The 20,294-nt window shown below is 37.1% G+C and overlaps 2 protein-coding genes across 2 annotated transcripts; one reads left to right on the top strand and one right to left on the bottom strand.

The window, feature by feature from the left end:
• The first annotated feature begins 1,579 nt into the window (after positions 1–1,579).
• Positions 1,580–8,963, top strand: LOC110104559. The gene is made up of 4 exons (XM_020833715.2): positions 1,580–2,676; positions 7,310–7,510; positions 7,712–7,803; positions 7,894–8,963. The coding sequence occupies exons 1-4, from the start codon at positions 1,645–1,647 to the stop codon at positions 8,699–8,701; spliced, it is 2,133 nt and encodes a 710-aa protein (XP_020689374.1). The 5' UTR covers positions 1,580–1,644; the 3' UTR covers positions 8,702–8,963.
• An 8,842-nt stretch (positions 8,964–17,805) lies between these two features.
• LOC110104546 (probable serine/threonine-protein kinase PBL28) lies at positions 17,806–19,856 on the bottom strand. The gene has a single exon (XM_020833702.2). The coding sequence runs from the start codon at positions 19,808–19,810 to the stop codon at positions 17,912–17,914; it is 1,899 nt and encodes a 632-aa protein (XP_020689361.1). The 5' UTR covers positions 19,811–19,856; the 3' UTR covers positions 17,806–17,911.
• Positions 19,857–20,294: the final 438 nt, after the last annotated feature.

Raw genomic sequence — 20,294 nt, 5'->3', positions numbered from 1 at the left:
TTTTCTAAGTTTATAAATAAATTTACTTCCTAGTTTTATTTGTCATATGATAAATTTAAAACTACTGATCAAGATGATTTTTATAAGTTCATTGTACCTATTCTCAACCCGCTTATTATAATTCTCATCTAAATCTAACAAAAAATGTTATTTATAATACTTTATAACTAAGCCTTTTTAGATCTGCCTCTACCTTTCTTAAGATTGGCCATATTTAATACATTTACACTCCTAAACAGGTCATCAGAAGGTTTGAAATTTTTATGTGACCAAACAATCTAAGGTAACTCTCTCTAATCTTATTTGCCATTGGAGCTACTCTAATCTTTTCATGTATATACTCATTTCACATTTTGACTCTAATTTTAAAGTCACTCATCCACATGAGCATCATCATCTCTACAACACTTAATTTAATTTTATGCTTCTTTTTTAATGGCAACATTCTGTGATATAAAGAATTTAACGTCTCACTATCATCTTATAAAATTTTTCATTAAGTTTGAGATGTATTTTTCTATTACACAGCAGGTTCGGTGCATTCCACTACTTCAATCATTCAAATTGAATTCAACAAATAATATCCTCATCTATTTCGCCGTCACTTTGAATAAGAAACCTAAGATATCTAAAATGTGTAGCCATTTTAATGACTTGATTACTCAATGTCACAAATCTACCATGAGATCTATTACTATATTAAAATTATAGTTCATATATTCGGTTTTTGATATATTTAAACGAAAACCTTTAGACACCAATGGGATGTTTGGTTGCCTAAAAAAGATATGCAATGTAAAAAAGAATACTTTGGAGTTGTTTGCATGATTATAAAAGAAAAGCATAAGATTACATTTTTTGGGTTTGATTTTAAGTAAAATAAATGTAATGTAAATGACAAAAAATTATGATCAGAGGTGGACGACATTGGTTGAGATGATCAGCAGGTGGTCGACAGCTAGCGGTGGGCCAATGGCTAGCGGTGGTTAGGTGGTGGGAAATGGTCGGGTGGCTAGGGGTGATCAAGCGGTTGGTGGAGGTGGCGGCCGACGGTGGCAATGGTGGTGAGTTTGCAGTGCATTTAGAAGTCACTCAAATATAAGGAATTCCAAATACTATAAATTTGAACTAAAATATGAATTCCATTACCTTCAAAATTTTACTCTACATTCCTTTTACTTCATATCAAAATTCAATATTTTCAATGCCCCTGCATTTGAAATACTTACTCGTATAATGCACAAACCAAACAACACCTAACATTGATCTTCAAAATTTTATTTTAAAATAATAAAATAAAATAAAATAAAATAAAAATATTAATTACTTTGTATTTGGCTTTATTAATTTTTAACCTCAATATGTATAGATATTTATTTTTTAATTCCTTAAAAGTACACATCGAAATTCAAATATCAATAAAAGTAATAAAAATAAGTTCATTCTCATAACGATTTTGTCTCATACAGACACATCAGTGGGTGAAAGTTTTGGTGAGCGTATTGTACACAATAAGGCGATGGAATCTTTAAACCGTCGGGCATTTTGAAATTTGAATCCTCAGTGGTTCACGTGCCTCACTCGCGGAACTCACCAAATTTCCGAAGCTCTTTCTCTCCTCCCTCCCCACGAATCGACGCTGCAATGGCTACCCTCACCGCCGGCGTGCTCCTCAAGCTCCTTCAATCCATGAACTCCGACTCAAAGCCCTTCGGCGAGCATCGGTCTGCTGTTCTTCAAGTCACCGGCATCGTCCCCGCTCCCTCCGACGATCTCTGGTCTTCCCATGGCTTTTACCTCCAACTCTCTGATTCCCTCCACTCCACCTATGTCTCCCTCTCCGATCAGGAAGCTGATGTCATTGTCTCTAACCGCCCTCAGCTCGGCCAGCTCGTCCACCTTGATCGCTTGCATTTCGATCTCCCTGTACCCCGTGCTTTGGGCCTCCGCCCGATTTCCTCGTCTCGTCAACACCCATTTATTGGCTCGCCGGAACCCCTTATCGCCCTTTCCACCCCTTCTCATGCCCCAGGCTTCGTTATCCAGCCAGCTTCTCCTTCTTCTGCCGCTGCCACAGTCAAGCCGCGCGCAGTCTTTGCTCCAAAAGAAAATGTCCTTAACGCCGCGTCAAACAGCTTTTCGTCTGGTACCACTTCATCTGTCTCCAAGCCCAAGCGCAGGTTTTCCTCCCCTGCTTCTCGGAATCCATCACCGGTTCCAGAAAAGCAAGGAAGCAGGGTTGGTTCTAGGGCGCCGTCGCCGGTGCCGTCCAAGTGCGAGGTGCCGAGCCTGGTAGCGGCGAGGGAGGAGAATAGGAAAGTTGCGAGGGAGCCCGCGATTGTAGTGCCTTCGAGGTACCGGCAGCCTTCGCCGGTTGGGAGGAAGACGGCGGTGGCGTCGCCAATTGGAAGGAAAGCCGTGGCGTCGCCAGGTGGGCGGAGGTTGTCGGGAGGGATGAAGTTCTCGCCTGCGACTGGGGATGGTGGGGGCAAGAGGAAGGTAGGGATAGTGGTGGCCGGGATCACCAAGGTTTCTGATGCACTTATGATGTCTGGGAGATCGGTGAGGAAGAGCTGGGATGATAATTCGTCGAGTTCGGAGAATAGTTCTGCTGAAAATAAGGGAAATGCAGGTTCAAAGAGTAAAGTACGTGAACAAGCTCCAATGAAAGCACAGGTAATAGAAATTTTTTATGTTACTCTTAAACAAATGACTTTATTTTCTAGCTGAATTTTCTTTTTTGTTTACGCAGAATGTACCATTTTTTGTTGTTGCCCGAAGTTTTCTTTTTTAAATACAAATGATTTGGTTAACTGTGAATGTTTAATCAGATTTGGCGAAAAGAATGATAAATGTAGCTTTGTATTCCTTGAAAGGCAAGAACTACATTAATGTGAAATTGTAAAATAAATGAAAGTGGATTAAAAAAACGAGGATATCTCAAGTGTACCCTGTTTCAAAAACGGTACCTGTAATATGTTTCTGGGTTAGGTTATGAAGTTGCTCGTTACAGAGAATTTCAAATTCATTTACAGTCAATTTAATACATTTAGTTATCCTTTGCAAATCAGAAAATTAGTTCATGTGCTAAGGTTTCAAATTGTTGTGCAAATGTTTTGAACAATGATTAATGTAATTTATCTCCTAATTTTGTGTAATTTATTGTAGTCTTCTGAGGAAACAAAAACTTGCAAAACATAATTTTTGGCGTCTCCCCAACTTATTTGGCGCATCTACTATGCTCCCCAATCAAGTTTCACAAGATACAACAATTTCTACAGTTTTGCGATGCATTTGAACGCCCATTTCCTTCTGTGGTTCTTGAATGTTGCAATAAGTTTGATGTTTCATTCCATCACTTCACTACGTTGTGACAATAAAATTATTGACTTAGAAGTTAATCAAGACAATGCCTTATGATCACAAAGGCAGTCACCTGAGCTAATAAAAACAATGGTTGACATTTAGGGTGAATGCACACATTTGTTAATTTCTAATGGCAAGTTCACCACCAATAGTGTGTAAAATGGTGCTCTTATTATTCTCTATCATTCCCTACACTTCTTGCAGGCTTTGACTTCTTGTATAGAAAATAATTTTTAGGATTTAGAGTCATTTTTCTTTTAATATTGTGGCATCAATTTATTTTATTTTAATTCTGGTTTGCATCTCAGAAGTTGAATAGGGCATTGGTGATATCTTCATTTTCTCAATTATTCTCAAAGCTTGAAGCTGGTGTTTTTCATTGAAAAGGGTATCCTAAATTTCAGTGTTATTCTATCTTTCTCTACAAATAATGTTGTTTCTTAAACTTTTTGAAGTTTCTACTGAATATTCTCAAATTATTATATGAATACAATTGCCCATCTCAAAGAGCATTAAAGTTTTATTCAAAAGCTTAAACAAACATGATGAATTCCAAAGTGATATAAAAAAAGATTAAGCACACAAAGGAGATACCAAAATTTATGTGATTTGACTAAACATGCCTACATTGACAAAAGAGGAGATGATTCAATATATTAAATAAGAAACCACAATGGTTATATAAAACATAGGAACTCTCACTGTCCTCGCCTAAAACTCAGGTTCGCCTATCTCTCATAAATAAGACAACCACAATCCAAGGTAAAGCCAATCCCCCGGAATGGCTTTACCTTGGGAATGGCTTTACCTTGGATTGTAAATACTTTATCCTATTAACAATGTTCATTGGAATTACAAAAATTATGGTTGACCTTCTAATCTAGTTAAATACTCATCTGCCAGAACAAGAGAATAACGAAGGACTATTTTAGTGTAATTGGGACCTATTCTAGTTGTCGGATTTCACAAAAGGAAAAACACTAACATATACTTAACTATGATCTTCTATTCTCCTCTATCCACTCGATCATCAAAGGAATTAGCTTGAGCCTTTTTCTTAAAAGCTTGAGCATACCCTATGCACCAAAGGGGAAAAAACCCCCCTTCTTTAGTCGTAGAAATTTCAAGAGGAAGAGCCTTAGAGAATAATACTCTTATATGCTAGAATGGAGCACTTGAAATAAGGCCAAAACCAATTCTAATTTCTTTTCCTAAAACTATGTAATGGCCCACATGGTGTGATCCTCCATGATGCTCCATGGTGTTATGATTTGGTGGATCCCTTTAAGCTTGATGTATTGTTGCATTAATAAGCATTGTTATGCCGTGAGATATTCTTTAATACATAATTAAGAACTCAACAATTCAATCAAATAATTTTTTCTTGTTAATGTAGAAAAATCAATTCATCATAATCGAGTTGTTTTTTCACATTTTTTTCACATCATAATCAAGTTGTTTTTTCATTTTTTTTTAATTGGGAGGCTAGGATGCGAGTGACATGCAACTTATAGTTGAGGAAATTATAGCATTTTTTTAATGATATCAACAAGAGCATGCAGGACTCCACTTCTTGTAGTAGTGATCATGAAGAGCATAGTCATTTAACTATTCCATTGACTTATGCTTTATCCTTTTCTTAGAGGACGTCATTGGGTTTGAGCACAACCCCATTCTATCACTAAATCATCATTTTATGGTGTTCACCTGAGTTAGTATTGGATCATGAAAATATAGTGAATGACAGTGACACTTGTTGGTTTCACTAACACTAATGGACAAATGAGCATGATGATTATCTTCTCAAGTCTATAAAAGCAAAAAATGCTCACAAATACATATCCAAGTTTGCCATTTCTTAATTCCATGAGGTGGCATAATGTCCATGCTAAGCACACAAATTACTTGCTATAAAGTTGGACGTCATGAACTGCAAATATGCTTTCACAATCTAAATGAAACCACGTACCATAAAGATGATGATCCTATATTTGATGGGCCATTGTGTCAACAAATTGTAGGGGCATACCCTTGAGATGTACTTAGTTAAGACTAAAGTCCTTAAGAGTGTTTTGCCTTGTTCATCACGAGAAGATTGCCTTCTGGGAAGAAGAAAAAATCCTTCTGTAAACACTATCCAAAGATCAAGCAATATTATGATTTTTTTCTAACATAACCTAGTAAAGGACAAAACATCCTTTTCCTTTGATACCTGAGTTGAAGTAATTATATATTGTAACAACTGAAATTATGCAATTTAGGCATTGCAATGTTATGTAATACCTATATTTATATACTTTTTTCTATCATGTTCTATGCGGCTTCTTCCACCCTTGCCTTTTCGACTGAAATTTTACTCTTATATTCAACTTCTTCAATTGGTTAAATTCTTTCAGCAGATAGATTTTTATGATATCATGATGATTGATAATGATAATGACCTGAGGTCTGAGGGCATTAAGTGCACTCAAGAAAGACATTATAGAACAAAAAATTTTAGGGATGACAAACAAAGAAGACCTTGGACTGCAAATTTGTCATTCAAAACTTAGGCTTTGAAAAGAAAATTATTGTCCGACTTAACATTGTTGTCGTTGAAGCCTTGAACAACAAAATTGTCATACAAACCTTAGATGATATTTTTATCATCCAATCATTTATTGACAAGTGTTGTCACGTCTGAAATTTTCTCCCCCTCCTAAATCCTTTTGAGGGGTACTCCAAATTATTAAAAAATTATATTGTTTTTTGTGTAGGGAAAATGTTGCCCTATCATCCTTAAAGGTAATTGATGGGGAAACCATCCAGGCAAATAACTTATTTATCGGCGAATTATTTAGGTGGGTCACTATTTGGAAGGTCCATTAGTAGATTTGCCACATATGCGGGAGTTGCCCCTTGATGTGGCAGTTGATTCACAAGAAGTTACCTCATGAACAGTCAATTTGTTCCTTTTAAAATACTGTTTTTGTGAGAATACTTTTCTCCCAAGTTTAGGGAGGATCTGCTTAAAAATTTATGGAATTTGCTCAGTAGAGAGAGTTCAATTTTATCTACCAATTTAAAAGGTTTAATTTCATATTGCAAATCAGAAATTTATTTCCTGTGTAAATTAATACAATTTCCTCAACTTTTTTTTTTTTTGCAATTTCCTCAACTAATTTTGCAAGTTATGGGAAACCTTTGAGATAACAAAAAGGCATTGCAAAATCATTTATGAGGTACCCTACTATCATGGGCCATTCACTTTTTATGAAATAGTATTTCCACAAAATAAGCTACTTTGACATTTTTTGGGCATTCTTCTCATCTTTTTTGATACATCTACTAAATACTCATGCTCATCTCTACACTTTACAGGTTCCAACAATGAGTACACTTGGCGAAGCATATTTACTCCTATCTCCTTCTGTGATTCTTGGGAAAACAACATTATGACCATAGAATTTTATCAATTCATTTTCTTATGATCGTAATAGGATCCACCTGAGTAAATATGAAAGAATTCTTAAGCTAATGGTTTGTTGGTAGGATGGATGCAAGAGCTTGTTTATTACGAGTCAGATTTCTTTTCAAAATATAGCATCGTTTTATTTTCTTCCTATTTTGATTTGCATCTGAGAGGTTGACCTGTGAGTGTTGGTGTGATATTCTCTTTTCTCATGGTTATTCTCAAACCATGAATCTGATAGTTTTCAAGGTAAAGAAAAACATAACTTTCAGGTGGAGTCGCGCTATTTCTGGTAACATATATTAGCTAAAGTGGTACTAGGTTTTTGAAGTTTCTACTTGCGCATTCTCAAAATATTAGTTTGGCCATTTTGTTGTTGAATTAAGTTTGAGGATTTTTATGAATGATGATTACTCTTTGCGTCTATTCTATTTTGACTTGATTATTTAATTTCACCTGCCTACATGATTAAAGATTGCCACGTCTTGTCAGGCTTGTGATGCTACCAAGGATAAATCCCATAATGAGGAAGAATCAATGGAGGTGAAGCGAAGAACAAGCAAGAAGATTGTTGGTTCAGTAATGGAGAATGCTAATCCCACGGCACCGAAGTGTGCATTCTATGATCGAAAATGGACAGATGGAAGCATTCCGTTGGATGGTGTCTCTCAGAACCTTGAGAGACTTGGAAAGGTAATGAAATTTATTTATGGCTCTGCCTTAAGAACCTTTGCTTGTATTCCTAGAAAGATAGCCTTTTCTCTAAAAAAGTGTCTTTGAAAGATACAAACAAGTTTCCATATACAGTAAGGTCATATGGACATGATCTTGCCATTTATCAATCTTTTTTCATTTTTTCAAGGCATCTCCCCTTAACTGATATGTAAATTGCAGGAGGCTTTTGAAAGGAGAAATACTGCTTCCATTGCTGCAGCTGAGGCTTTAGAAGAGGCTTTGGCTACAGAATCGATTATTAGGAGTCTAAGGTAATAGATTGCTTATATATTTTAAATGTTTTGTACTATTTCTCAATCTCTAAGACGTCTAATTCGAAGCCTTGTCATTTACCTTCGTAGTATGTTCTCTGAACTCTGCTTGGCATCAAAGAAGGGAAATCTTCTACGAACAATCAACACTTTCTTATCCATCTATGATGATGTTATGAAGGAGACTTCAATAGTTGCATCTCTTGTTGCTAGCCGCACATGTAATTTTCCCGTTGATTCGCTTTCCATCAATCGAGCCAAATCAACTTCCATCTGGGTTGAAGCAGCACTGACAACAGACCTTGGAGTTCTGAATTTGATAAACTACACCATTGATAGCCACACAAAGCAAAAAGACTCCGAAAAAATAGCAATTCCATGTGGAGATTATCCAAAATCAAACATATCTAAAAGGATTTCTGTTGGAACAAATGCTAAAAGTCAAACAAAAGTATCAGCTACTTGTTCTGCTACTAACTTTTGGACTAGAGGACAAGATGTTGTGCAAACACTGAACCTTGCAGAAGCACTTCAAAATGAAATGCAAATTTGGTTTCTAAAGTTTGTTGAGGGAGCCATAAGTGTCGGGTTTTTCATATTTGGTGAGCACAAAAAAGGTAATGAAGAAGGTTTCTTGAATGACAATAGTAGAGTTGCTGCAGTTGTGTTTCACTTGAAGCGAGTTAGTGATTGGATAGATGTGGTTTTAAGTAAATCTGAAGATGAAATTCTAGTGGAAAAGATTGAGCATGTGAGGCAAAAGATTTGCAATTTTGTCATGACCAATATGGGGTTGATAAAGCCGACTCGATCTACTTGGGATGAGGCTAACAATGATGATATAATGACCGACATGGGATCGGCATTCCATAATGCATTGTCATTTGGCAAGTCATGATTGGCTATGCTCAGTTTCAGATCATTAGTTGTTTTGTAAAGATGGAGAAATTAAGTGTTGTTGTTTGTCTTTCTGTTCCTTGATAAGCTTCTGGTTTTAGTCTTTTGTTAAGCCTTGAAATAAGTGGCAAGCCTATATCTTGTTAGTTGTAGTCTGCTAAATGGCTATTATTGCTGTCATAAGTTTAAAGCTTGTAATAGAAGGATAAGGATATTGGTTTAATGATTGTTTGGAGTTGCTTGGTTTGATTTATGAAGTAAAATCTTGTGTAAAATACTTTTTGTTTGGCTTGGTGGGGAGTGTGAGCTTCTGTGATAGAACATTTCTTGCTTCTTTTATGTTGTCAAATTTTTTGATACCTGTAACTCTGCAGGCATCTCTCTCTCTCTCTCTCTCTAAATAAATTATAAAAAAAATTAAAATATATCATTATCAAATTGTAGTTCAGATGTTTTCACTTTATTTTTAAATTTAATTAGAAGTTTTAGGAAGAGAGAGAGAAAGTAGTGGAGAAAACATAGAAGATATGGTGAAAGTCCCCTGCACATTCGTTACATCAAGAATTATAAAGTTATATAAAATTGATTTCTATTTCACTTCAAATAATTATTATAATAAGATTATAAAAAAATAAAAATAATAAGAATTCATTTGAAATAAGAAAGATAAAATAACTGTTAAATATTTTAAAAAACTTTATGCTAATCTTAAAAAATTTATACATCTATTTTTATTGTATTTAATATTAATATATATATTTTTAAATGAGCTAGCTTATGAGCTGCTGAGCTGGGTTACTTGATTGAACTTGACTCATGAGCTATTTATTGAGTTGAATTTGAACTGGTTCACCACTTGGTTTGACTTAGTTACATCTTAATAGAGATAAATAATCTAATTGTGATTTTAATTTGAGAGTTCAATAAATAAGATTTTTTTTTTAAATTTTTTATTTAATTGTCTATAATATGAACTAAATGGAGACCAAATAATCTATAGGCGTTGAAGCTTTGCTGGCAACCAAATTTTATTTTACTCATGGAAAGCCCAAAATCCCATGATGCTCCTAATTTGACTTTATTATATTCTATTATATATTTGGATAAAAATTATAAATTAATATATAGTATAAAATTTTTAAATATAATCACAATTTCTCAAAAAAATCAAATAACAAAAATATAATTATTATTTTTTAATGTACACTTTTTCATTAAAATTAATAAAACATTATTTTTTTCATCATTAATTTTTTTCTATTAAAATTTTTTAACACGACAAGAAATGTGCAGGAGAGCATCCCTCATTCATGATAATCCAATTATGTAAGAGAAAGCAAAAAATAATATTAAAATATTTATAATCCATTATATTATATTGTATGGGGGTGGTATTAAAGGCATGCAAAAGTCTCCCTTCTTGATTTAGCCTTCCTAAGAAATTGAGAAGCAATTTTCTATTATTTTTTCTCCCTTATGAAATCTTGAAGCCTCCATTACTATTATAATGATATATTTTTATAGTTTTTTTTTATATATTATCTTTGGGATGAATGAAATGAGTATATTGATTGATTAAACTATATTCTTATGTGTTTCACTTATCTCAAAGTTAATTCGAAAGTTATAAAATTTACTATGATGTAGATGTGAGGAAATTGTGATTTAGGTATCCCCTGCATATAGTTGATGACTCTTTTAGTGTGAGAACTGAAATAAGAGTTGCTTAAATCTTTTAAATAAGATATATCAAAATGCTAAGATGTTTTGATTTGACATAGGCTTCATCAGATGTGTCAATATTGGACACGACCCGAAAACCCGACCTGAAAATTTCGGGTTCGTGTTGACCCGAACCCGAACCAGGTCGGGTTCAAGTTAAGGTTTTCGAACGGTTTGCAAACTCAGGACATGTTTGGGTTGACCCGAAAACCCGGTAATGACCCAGAATGACCCGCTGCCCACCCTGATCGGGCCTGACCGAAGTTGCCCGCACAGAGTCCGAGTGCGCCTGACCACTCGTCGCTTCGCAAGTCGTAGTCGCGCGTTGCGTCTGCCCACGGCGCCGCTACTCGCTTGCCCGCGCGGAACTGTTGGCTCGTCCGCTGCGCCATTTCGGGTTCGACCTGACCCGTGACCCGAAATTGACATCCCTAGGCTTCATTTTGTATGACTTTCTTACTGCTTCTTAAATTATTTTTTTTAATATAAAAATTTTATTCTTATGTTTTTCACTTAACTCTTTTTGAAAAATCAATAAAAACGTAGTCTCAAACGAAGCCATAGTCTCCTAAAATAGCATGCATCCAATTCAAAGAATTTACACATGCAACAAACAATTTAAGGTTGTGGTTCCCATTTTATTTATTTATTACTAATCAACTATGAGGGAAAAAAAATGAACATTGCTCTATAACTTATAGTAGTAGAAAAAAATAAATCCATAATACATAGTAGTTGTATTTGTGTCCATTATTATATCTCCAAGTGGTTGTCTTCCACATGCTCCTCTCTATTTTTAAAATTAATATATATTTTTTTTATTTGCTCTCTCTTCATTTAAATTTCAAAAAGTCTTGCTCCAAGCATTAAATTTCTCTCACAAAATAAACCTTTTTTTTATAATTAAAAGAGATGAATATAACAACATTAGTAAAATCTTATTTATCTCCATCAACAATTTCATTAATATTTCTCTAATCATAAATAATTTAACTAATTTGTAGAAATTGAGTTCATTACAATACAAAGTTACTATTAAATTATGGTAGACTTTTAGCTTTAAAGTAACTTAACAAAGACATAGTGAGGTATAAGTGAAAAGCTTCAAATGGCTTACAATTTCGCAATAGCTTAGTATGCCATGGAGTTTAACCTTTCTTCCTGTTTGTAATGATGTTATGATGGATTAGCAAACAACTTGATTTTATTAGTTTCAATATCTTAAATTCATCTCAATCTTTTATTTTTTGCTTTTAACCATAAAGTTTATATCAAATAAGTAATAAGTGAGCTATCACCAATCTGCACCAAATCACCGCTAAATTTTGTGTCTTAATAGTCACCACTTTTTATCGCAAATGTGCAGCAGACGATATTCTCCATTAAAAATATTTGTACTGTATGAATTATGACAGCCAATCCATCGTTACAAATCAAAACTTCGTATGCAAAATATAACCTTCTTGATCTCTAATTTTGTGGTTTTCAATCTTAAACATATGCTGTTATAACATATTTTGTAAATAGGACGTCAAAAGTTGTCATAAATAATATCAGTGTTTGGAAATGATATCTCGCAAAATAAATATGAAAGAAACAAAAGAAAATAACCCAAACATTCAAATGAAAGAACACTCATCATCATTAAAAAAATATAGATAAACAATAATTCTAACTGATATGTCCTCCAAAAATTATCTTGATCGAGCTCGAATCTCGAGGCAAAAATCAAGTTGGAAACTTCAAAAATTAATTTTGGGATCATCTGAACTTCGATTTCAGCAAACTTACAGTTGAATTGATCGTCTTGGAAATACGAACCCAACGACACCAAATTCAGCTCAATCCGAGCCCTAATGGGTTTGAATCAAAGGCCTGAAGCAAGAGAAGCAAGAAGCAAGAGAAGAAGAAGAGAAGATAGGAGTGAAGAAACTCCTCATCGACCACCGCCGGAGTTCCGACCGACGCCGAAACTCTGCCCAAGTGACGCCGGAATTCCGCCTGACCTCCAAGTGACGCTGGAATTCTGCCCGACCTCCAAGTGACGCCAGAGTTTCACCCGAACTCCAAGTGACGCCGGAGTTCTGCCCGAATATCATCGAACGCCGGAGTTCTCCTCGGCCTCCAACTGAAGTTGGACTTCTACCCTACACTGGATCTTCGCTCGTCGCCAAGTTTCTACCCGACGCCAGACTTCTTCCTATTATCGGACTTTCGCCGGACATCTATTTGATGCTGGATTTATGTCAATTACTAGATGTCTTCCTGACGCCATCCTTCTTACCTTCACAGTTAGACAACGGTCCTGCTGACTTCCGTCGCCCGCCGACTACAGTCTTTCCGACCTTTGTCGCCCGCCGACTACGGTCCTTCTGACTTACATCGCCCGCGGACTACAGTCTTTCAGACCAAACAAACACATAAGCATTGATTCTTTGTATTCTTATCATGTAATGTACTGTATAAGATGTGCATCAAGCTAAGGTCTTCCCCCAAAGAAGGGCCTCATTTGTAATCAACTGCAATGCTAGTGGATTCATTCAAACTGGGCTAGGCCAGCCCCGTGGTTTTTACTTTTTTTTTTCAGGGGTTTTCCAAGTAAATATTAAATCTTGGTGTCTCATAAATGCTACACACCCTCTCTCTTATCTGATTGCGTGCCAAAGTAACTTAATAAAGACATAGTGAGGTATTAGTGAAAAGCTTCAAATGGCTTACAATTTAGCAATAGCTTAGTAATAAAATTGCTATGGAATTTAACCTGTCTTCAGGTTTGTAATGATGTTATGATGGATTAGCAAACAACTTGATTTTATTAGTTTCAATATCTTAAATTCATCTCAATCTTTTATTTTTTTGCTTTTAACCATAAAGTATATATCAAATAAGTAATAAGTGAGCTATCACCAATTTGCACCAAATCACCGCTAAATTTTGTGTCTTAATAATCGCCACTTTTTATCGCAAATGTGCGGCAGACGATATTCTCCATACAAAAAAAAAAAAAACATAAAAAATATTTGTACTGTTTGAATTATGACAGCCAATCCATCGTTACAAATCAGAACTTTGTATGCAAAATATAACCTTCTTGATCTCTAATTTTGTGGTTTTCAATCTTAAACATATGCTATTATAACATATTTTGTAAATAGGACGTCAAAAGATGTCATAAATAATATCAGTGTTCGGATATGATATTTTGCAAAATAAATATGAAAGAAACAAAAGAATATAACCCAAACATTCAAATGAAAGAACACTTATCACCATTAAAAAAATATTGATAAACAATAATTCTAACCTATCAAATGAAAGAACCCTTATCACCATTCCTAAAAACCCAACTAAACCTATGTTCAAACAATAAGAAAAATAGAATATCAATGAAATGCTAAGATATTATCTCACACATAAATCTTCCTTCTCCTATATAATGCCAAAATTCTTAGCTCCAAGAGGGCATTTGAGGAATTAAAATGATCTTAAATGGCTTATGCACAACTCTAAAAGAATGCTTATCCTTTATATAAAAATGTCTACTCCTTAAACATAAAGCCAAAACATGAAGGTTGCATGAATATTTAGGAATTAATGATTCAAATTAAGAGAATTTTTAAGGCCAATAAGCAAACTTAATTGCAAAAAAAAAAAGGCCATTTCTAATCAAATGTTACATAAAATCATACTAATACTAAATTGTTAAATTTAATTATCATTAATTAATTCATTAAGTGAAATTGACTTTGGTTTCTAAAATAAAGATCCATAAATTTAATCCTTCCAAAAATATTATCATGATTTTTTTAATAGAAATAACATAATTAAGGAAGCTTAAAATGTCATAATCACATATATTTTTTAAATTTTAGCGATGTGATTTTCCTCTCATAGAGCTCATTAGGGAACTATGACAATGACACGCTTATGAGCTAATGTGTTGAGGAAAATAATTAATTTGTTATTTGATTGTGTCCTTATCATTTATAAAAAGAAACAGTGAAGATAAAGCTAAAAAAATACTTTGATGTACTGGGCATTTATTAGAGTTAGTTGGCTCACTAGACAAGGAGGATCACAACTTCTTTTCTATTATATTAAAAAACCAATTCATTATTTATAATTTAGATGCAATGATATGTTATTAAATAATTTTTATTGTAATGATGAAATATATACATTTGGGTTGAGCCAAGTTCTATAGATCATATTAGATTAAGGCTTCATTTGGGACGGCTTTTTTATTGCTTTCTAAAACGGAGTTTTAGTACAAAAATAAAAAAATTGTACTAAAACTCCGTTTTAGAAAACAATAAAAAAGCCGTCCCAAATAAAGCCTAAGGCTTCCTTTGAGAGAACTTTCTTATTGCTTTCAAAAGCAAAAAAATTTTTGTAATAAAAAGCTGCTTTAGAAAGAAGTACGAAAGCTGTCCCAAATGAAACCTAAGTGGGTTGGCCATTCCATTACTTGCTAATTTAAATCTACAAGTGTAATTTAGCATTGTGAGTCAAGGGCTTGCTCTTCTGATTAGGGTCAACTCATTTAAAAAATGGGTTGGGTTCAGGTTTTCGAATTCAACCCGTTTGGAAAAATGGATCTGATTTAAGTTGACCTGGAAACCTAAACTCAATCAGGGTTAACCCGGGAACATCGCGAGTGAGTCACGTCCGCGCTGTCCTATGATGTTGTCGTTGTTCCGTCCACGCTGATTATATCTCATCGAGTAACCGTGTCTGATGTGAGTCATGTGATGACATCTCGTCAAGTGTCGGTGGCCGGTGCCACTATCGTTGTCCCATCCGCATTGGCTTCATGGCCGCCTAACCAGTGTCGCTGTCATCTTCCTATCTACTGCCTTGCCTGGTCGGTGCAGCTGCGTGCATCTAAGCGCTATCGCCATCCCATCTTGCTTCTAGCCACTGCCGCCGTCCCACTCGAGCTAGCATACCTGGCCGGTGCCGCTAGGTACACCTGAGCATTGCCGCCGTCCCGTCCTGCTTATTGTTCCTGCATCTGTTTCATCCTCTAGCTGATATAAAGTTAAACAAGCGATCTCGTCGACTGCCCTTGGTCGTCGTCACCGTCCCGTTCTCCAGCTGCCATTTCATCACCTCCATCTCGTCATTTTTTGTTGGATATGAAGTAAAGAAGATGACGGGTTGGCGGGCCGTGTCGGGTTGATCCGGGTTCGAAGCGAGTCGGGTTGGGTCCGAGAAAGTGACCCATTTGAAAAAAATAGGTCAGGTTCGAGTCAGCTCAAGTTGTGTCGGGTCAGTTTAGGGTTGGACCTGACCCGAGACTCGATTTTGACAGCCCTAATGGTCATCCCCACCTAGCTAAGGCATCCACAGGTTGTTCGTAGTCGATTATGACCACAAGCCTAAATTTTAGTTCTTAAAATTTTCTTAGAATTTTAAGTTAAGCTTTTCATCAAATTTTATTTAAAAAAATGTTAACTCTAATAAAAAGTGAAATTATGGGAAAAGCCTAGTTCATAATCCTACGGCTTCGTTTGGGACAGCTTTTTACTACTTTCTAAAGCACCATTTTAGTGCAAAAACTTTTAGAATTAAAAATTTTTGAACTAAAAAATTACTTTAGAAAGCGATAAAAATGTTGTTCTAAATGAACCCTAAGTCATGGCCTATATTGACATCCAAAGAATGATCATTCCTTAAAATTTTTAACAACACCATTTTTTTTCCGTTTAGTCAAGCAACAATTTGATGTAATTTTTCAAACTTAAAGCACTCAGATATTTAGGCCAAATATTCAAAATGTTCATTCAATCCTTGTTTTAATAAATGTAAACTGTGTTTGATTAACCAAAAAAAAAAAGGGAAAAATTTGGATTAGAGGTTAAATGGGCCTAAATCAAGCATTTGAAATATAAATGAAATTTTCTCATGACTTATTAAGGGTTTAAATATTATCTGAATTTCACGTGCTCGGTGCTTATAGTAAAAAAGAACATCATCTCAATTTAAAGTTCTTTGAGAAACTATGGCTTCGTTTGGACGATTTTCTTCATGCTTTTTAAAACAGCTTCTTAGTATAAAAATTATAAATTTTGTATTAGAAAGCAGTTTTAAGAAATAGTAAGAAAGCCGTCCCAAACAAAACCTAAGATGTCCAAAAAATATTAAGTGATTCAGAGAGACTTGTTTGTTTGTTTTGATACAAACGATTCTTTAAAAATCTATAATAGGCCATATTTCTACACATTTTAAAAGAACATAAGCTACAACCATCGACTCGACCCCAATTAATCATTTTAGGGTTTCACCTCTTAACTCATGAACTTTTTTTTCTTTATCTATTTGCCCTTAGAATCCACCAATACAAATGAGCTACATGAATGATTACCATAGCCCATATATCATCACTTGCTCTCTAACAATCACCATTAATACGCTGCTCTTCTTGATCTAGGGTTTGGTGTTTTGACTATCAGCTAAGAGATCATGAATTCGAGTCTTACATATATAATATATTTGTGATTTCCGACATTGCCACTTAATTCTAAAAAAAAAAAAAACAATCATCATTAATTGACTTTAACAACTACAATCGCCAGCTCACTGTCAAGTGAGACCTACAACTATTATTACCAATCCTCAATGATCATCATCATTAGGGTTGTCAATTTTTGACACGTCCCGAAACACGATCCGAACCCGACCTAAAAAAATCCGAGGTAGGGTCGACCTGGACCCGAAACGGGTCGGGTTCGGGTTGACCTAGCAGCCCGAAAATGACCCGAAATTGACACGAAACTCCTATTTGACTCGGAAACATGAGATTGACCCGTTTTGACCCAATTTTGACCCAAAATCGAATATTGACCCGATTTTTTACCCGAAAACTAACAATTTCAGGTCAACTTGGGGTCATTTGTGTCAAGTCGGGTTCGGGTTGACCCAAACAATTTCGGGTTCAACCTGAACCTGACTCGTTGACCCAAATTGACACCCCGAATTATCATCCTTTTGTAAGAGTAAAAATTAGTATGTGCGGTTTTCAGACGCTTTCGAAGGTTAATCCGGACACAACACATCATCCAACACATAACATATTGGGTAATGTGACACATCTGGATTGATTTTCGGATACGTCCTGACTCTGCACGTAATAATCTCTCTTATAAGAGAAACCCCTATAGTTTATCCTCATAATTATTTCTCAATCAACGAAAAAGATGGATTATTATAATCTCCAACTAATATAAAGAATATATATTTTAATTGAGCTAAATTATATAAAATTTTCTTTTTAGATTTACGTAAGAGTTTCTACTATCTTATGATATGATTTTTTAACAATGTAAAACTAACAAATCTCTCTATCATTTTAATTTTTAACCATTGAAGCTGTCAACAAGAAGAAAAAAAGAATAATCTTTTAATGCCTTACAATTTCGAATAATATGATACATTTTGTGCCGTTAAATTTTTTAATTTCGTCCATCAAAACAGATCATAAGGTGGCTTACACCATTTCTGACTGACTCTCCTCCGACATCCACGTTGGCTCCCCCGAAGTTGCCGTCGTCGATGGAGCCGACGGCGACGCCTCGAAGCTTCCGCCGAGGCTCCTCACGTCGAGATCAGTTATCAACCCTCTTAGTTCAACGAGCACTTCCGCCATAGCCGGCCGATCCTGCTTGTACTGCTTGACGCAGCGCCGCGCCAGCTCGAACACCGCCGTTACCGTTGGCCGATCCCACGACGAGCCAAGCCGTTGGTCGACGATCGACTCCAAATCGCTGTCGGTAACCGCATTCCGAGCGGCGTGAACGATCGACTCGGCGCCGCCGGACGGCGTGAGGACTACAGCCTTCATCCCGGTGACGAGCTCGAGGAGCACAACGCCGAAGCTGTACACGTCGGCGGTCTCCGAGACGTGGCCTACGGAGAAGCTCTCCGGATCCATATACCCCATCGTCCCCTTCACTTCAGTCGACACGTGGCTCCCCTCCTGCGGCAAAATCCGCGAAACCCCGAAATCGGACAGCTTTGCGACCGCGCCGCCTTCTGTTAACAAAACGTTGGTCGGCTTCACGTCGCGGTGGACCACCGCGCCCTCCGGGAAGTTGTGGAGATAGACGAGTCCCTCGGCCACCTCCGCCGCGATGCGGAGGCGGCGCCGCCAAGTTAGTCCAATTCCGTCTGAAAGTGCACCTGCGAGGTTGCCGCCAGCCATATACTCGTAAACCAGCGCGTGCTCGTATGGCTCTCCGAGGTAGTATCCGACAAGAGTCGTGAGGTATCGATGCCGGAGCTTGGCGAGCACTTCTACCTCGCGGTAGAATTCGCCGAGCTTCTTCTCGCGTTTGATGCGTTTGATTGCCACCTCTTGGCCGGAGGGAAGCTTTCCTAAGTAAACCTCCCCAGCGCCACCCGCGCCAAGGAGGAGCCGGTCATCGTACCCATTCGTTGCTTGCTTCAGCTCCGCCTTGGTGAAGATGTAAAGCCCCTCTCTGGGAAGAACAGGAGAGATGATTTCAGTGGAAGTGGCGAATTCGCCATCAGAAGTGTTGATCTTTCTCCGGCGTTTCCGGAAAAGGAAAACGAGGAACGCGACGACGCCGATCAAGGAGGTGGCAGCAGCGGTGGCGCATCCGGCGATGATTTTGGTGGTTCGGGAGCCGGAGACGGCGGAGGAGGTTATCGGAGGAGGAGGAGGAGAAGGAGGAGGAGGAGGAGGGGAGGGTACGATGTCACCGGTGCCCAGGTTGCCGATGTTTTGGAGGATCTGTAGCATGCAGAGGGCGAAGGAGCGGAAACGGGGGAGAGAGGGGTTATGCGGTGACCAGATAGCGATTGTGGCGGCCATACCGCAGGGGACGATCTCCTTGCTGTTGGTAACGTTGAGAAGAGAGAAGGTAGAGTTGATGACGGCGGTCTGACATTGGGAACAGAGGGATGGGTGAGAGTCGGGATTGAGGGGAGAGGAGGAGCAGAGTTTGTCGGCAGGGGAGAGATCGGTGGAGGACCGGATGAGAGAGACGTAGGGGAACTGACAGGGGCGGTTTCCAGCGGCGAGGCGGACGGGGTCGCCGTCGAGATTGCAGGAGGAGCTGGAGAGGAGGGAGGGGCGGGCAAGGCCTTGGTGGAGGAGGTATGAGGAGAAGCTGGAGGAGCAGGCGGAGGCGGTTGAAGGGGGGAGGAAGGCGGCTCCGGTGAGGTTGGAGTAGCGGATAGCGGCGTAGATGTAGGAAGCGAAGACGTACCAGCAGCAACTGGTGGCGGATGGAAAGGAGGTGGAGTTGGCGTAGCAGATCGATGGAAGCATCTGGGCGGCATAGGGGATGTCATAGGGACACGTGGTGTTTGATGAGAGGACGGAGACGGGGAGAAGGAAGAGGAAAAGACGCCAGCGGAGCATTTCGACGGCGGCCTCAGTGTAGGAGGAGGAGGAGGAAGAAAGCGGGGTTTTTTTTGAGGGGAAAGATGTCCGATTTAATTGGAGGGTGTTGGGGGTTGACTGAGCAGTCGGCGGGGAGCATGTTGATTGTGGTCTTCGACTGACTGAGATTACATATCAATTTGATGCTAATTTCTAATTAATTAAGGGCCATACGTTTTTTTGTCACATTACATTGGATTCAATTGTAATTTTTTTTTAAAAAAAAATTTGCCCTCATCATATTCTCATGAAATTAATCAAATTAAATTTTAAAGTTAAAATTATTTTAAGATAACTTAAATATAACTTTAAAAAAATTATATCAATGAATGAGCTTATTTTTATAGCATATGTTGATGATTTTATGTATAATGTATTATCCCTCAATACTATTAAATTATTAGACAATTTAACTAAATTATTAAATAAATATAAATAAACCAAATTAAGTAATGTTGATGCA

Source organism: Dendrobium catenatum, unplaced genomic scaffold, assembly GCF_001605985.2.
Source record: "Dendrobium catenatum unplaced genomic scaffold, ASM160598v2 fragScaff_scaffold_655, whole genome shotgun sequence".
In the NCBI taxonomy this organism is placed as follows: domain Eukaryota; kingdom Viridiplantae; phylum Streptophyta; class Magnoliopsida; order Asparagales; family Orchidaceae; genus Dendrobium; species Dendrobium catenatum.
The sequence above is the reverse complement of the archived record's forward strand: the minus strand, read 5'-3'. Positions and strand labels throughout refer to the sequence as shown.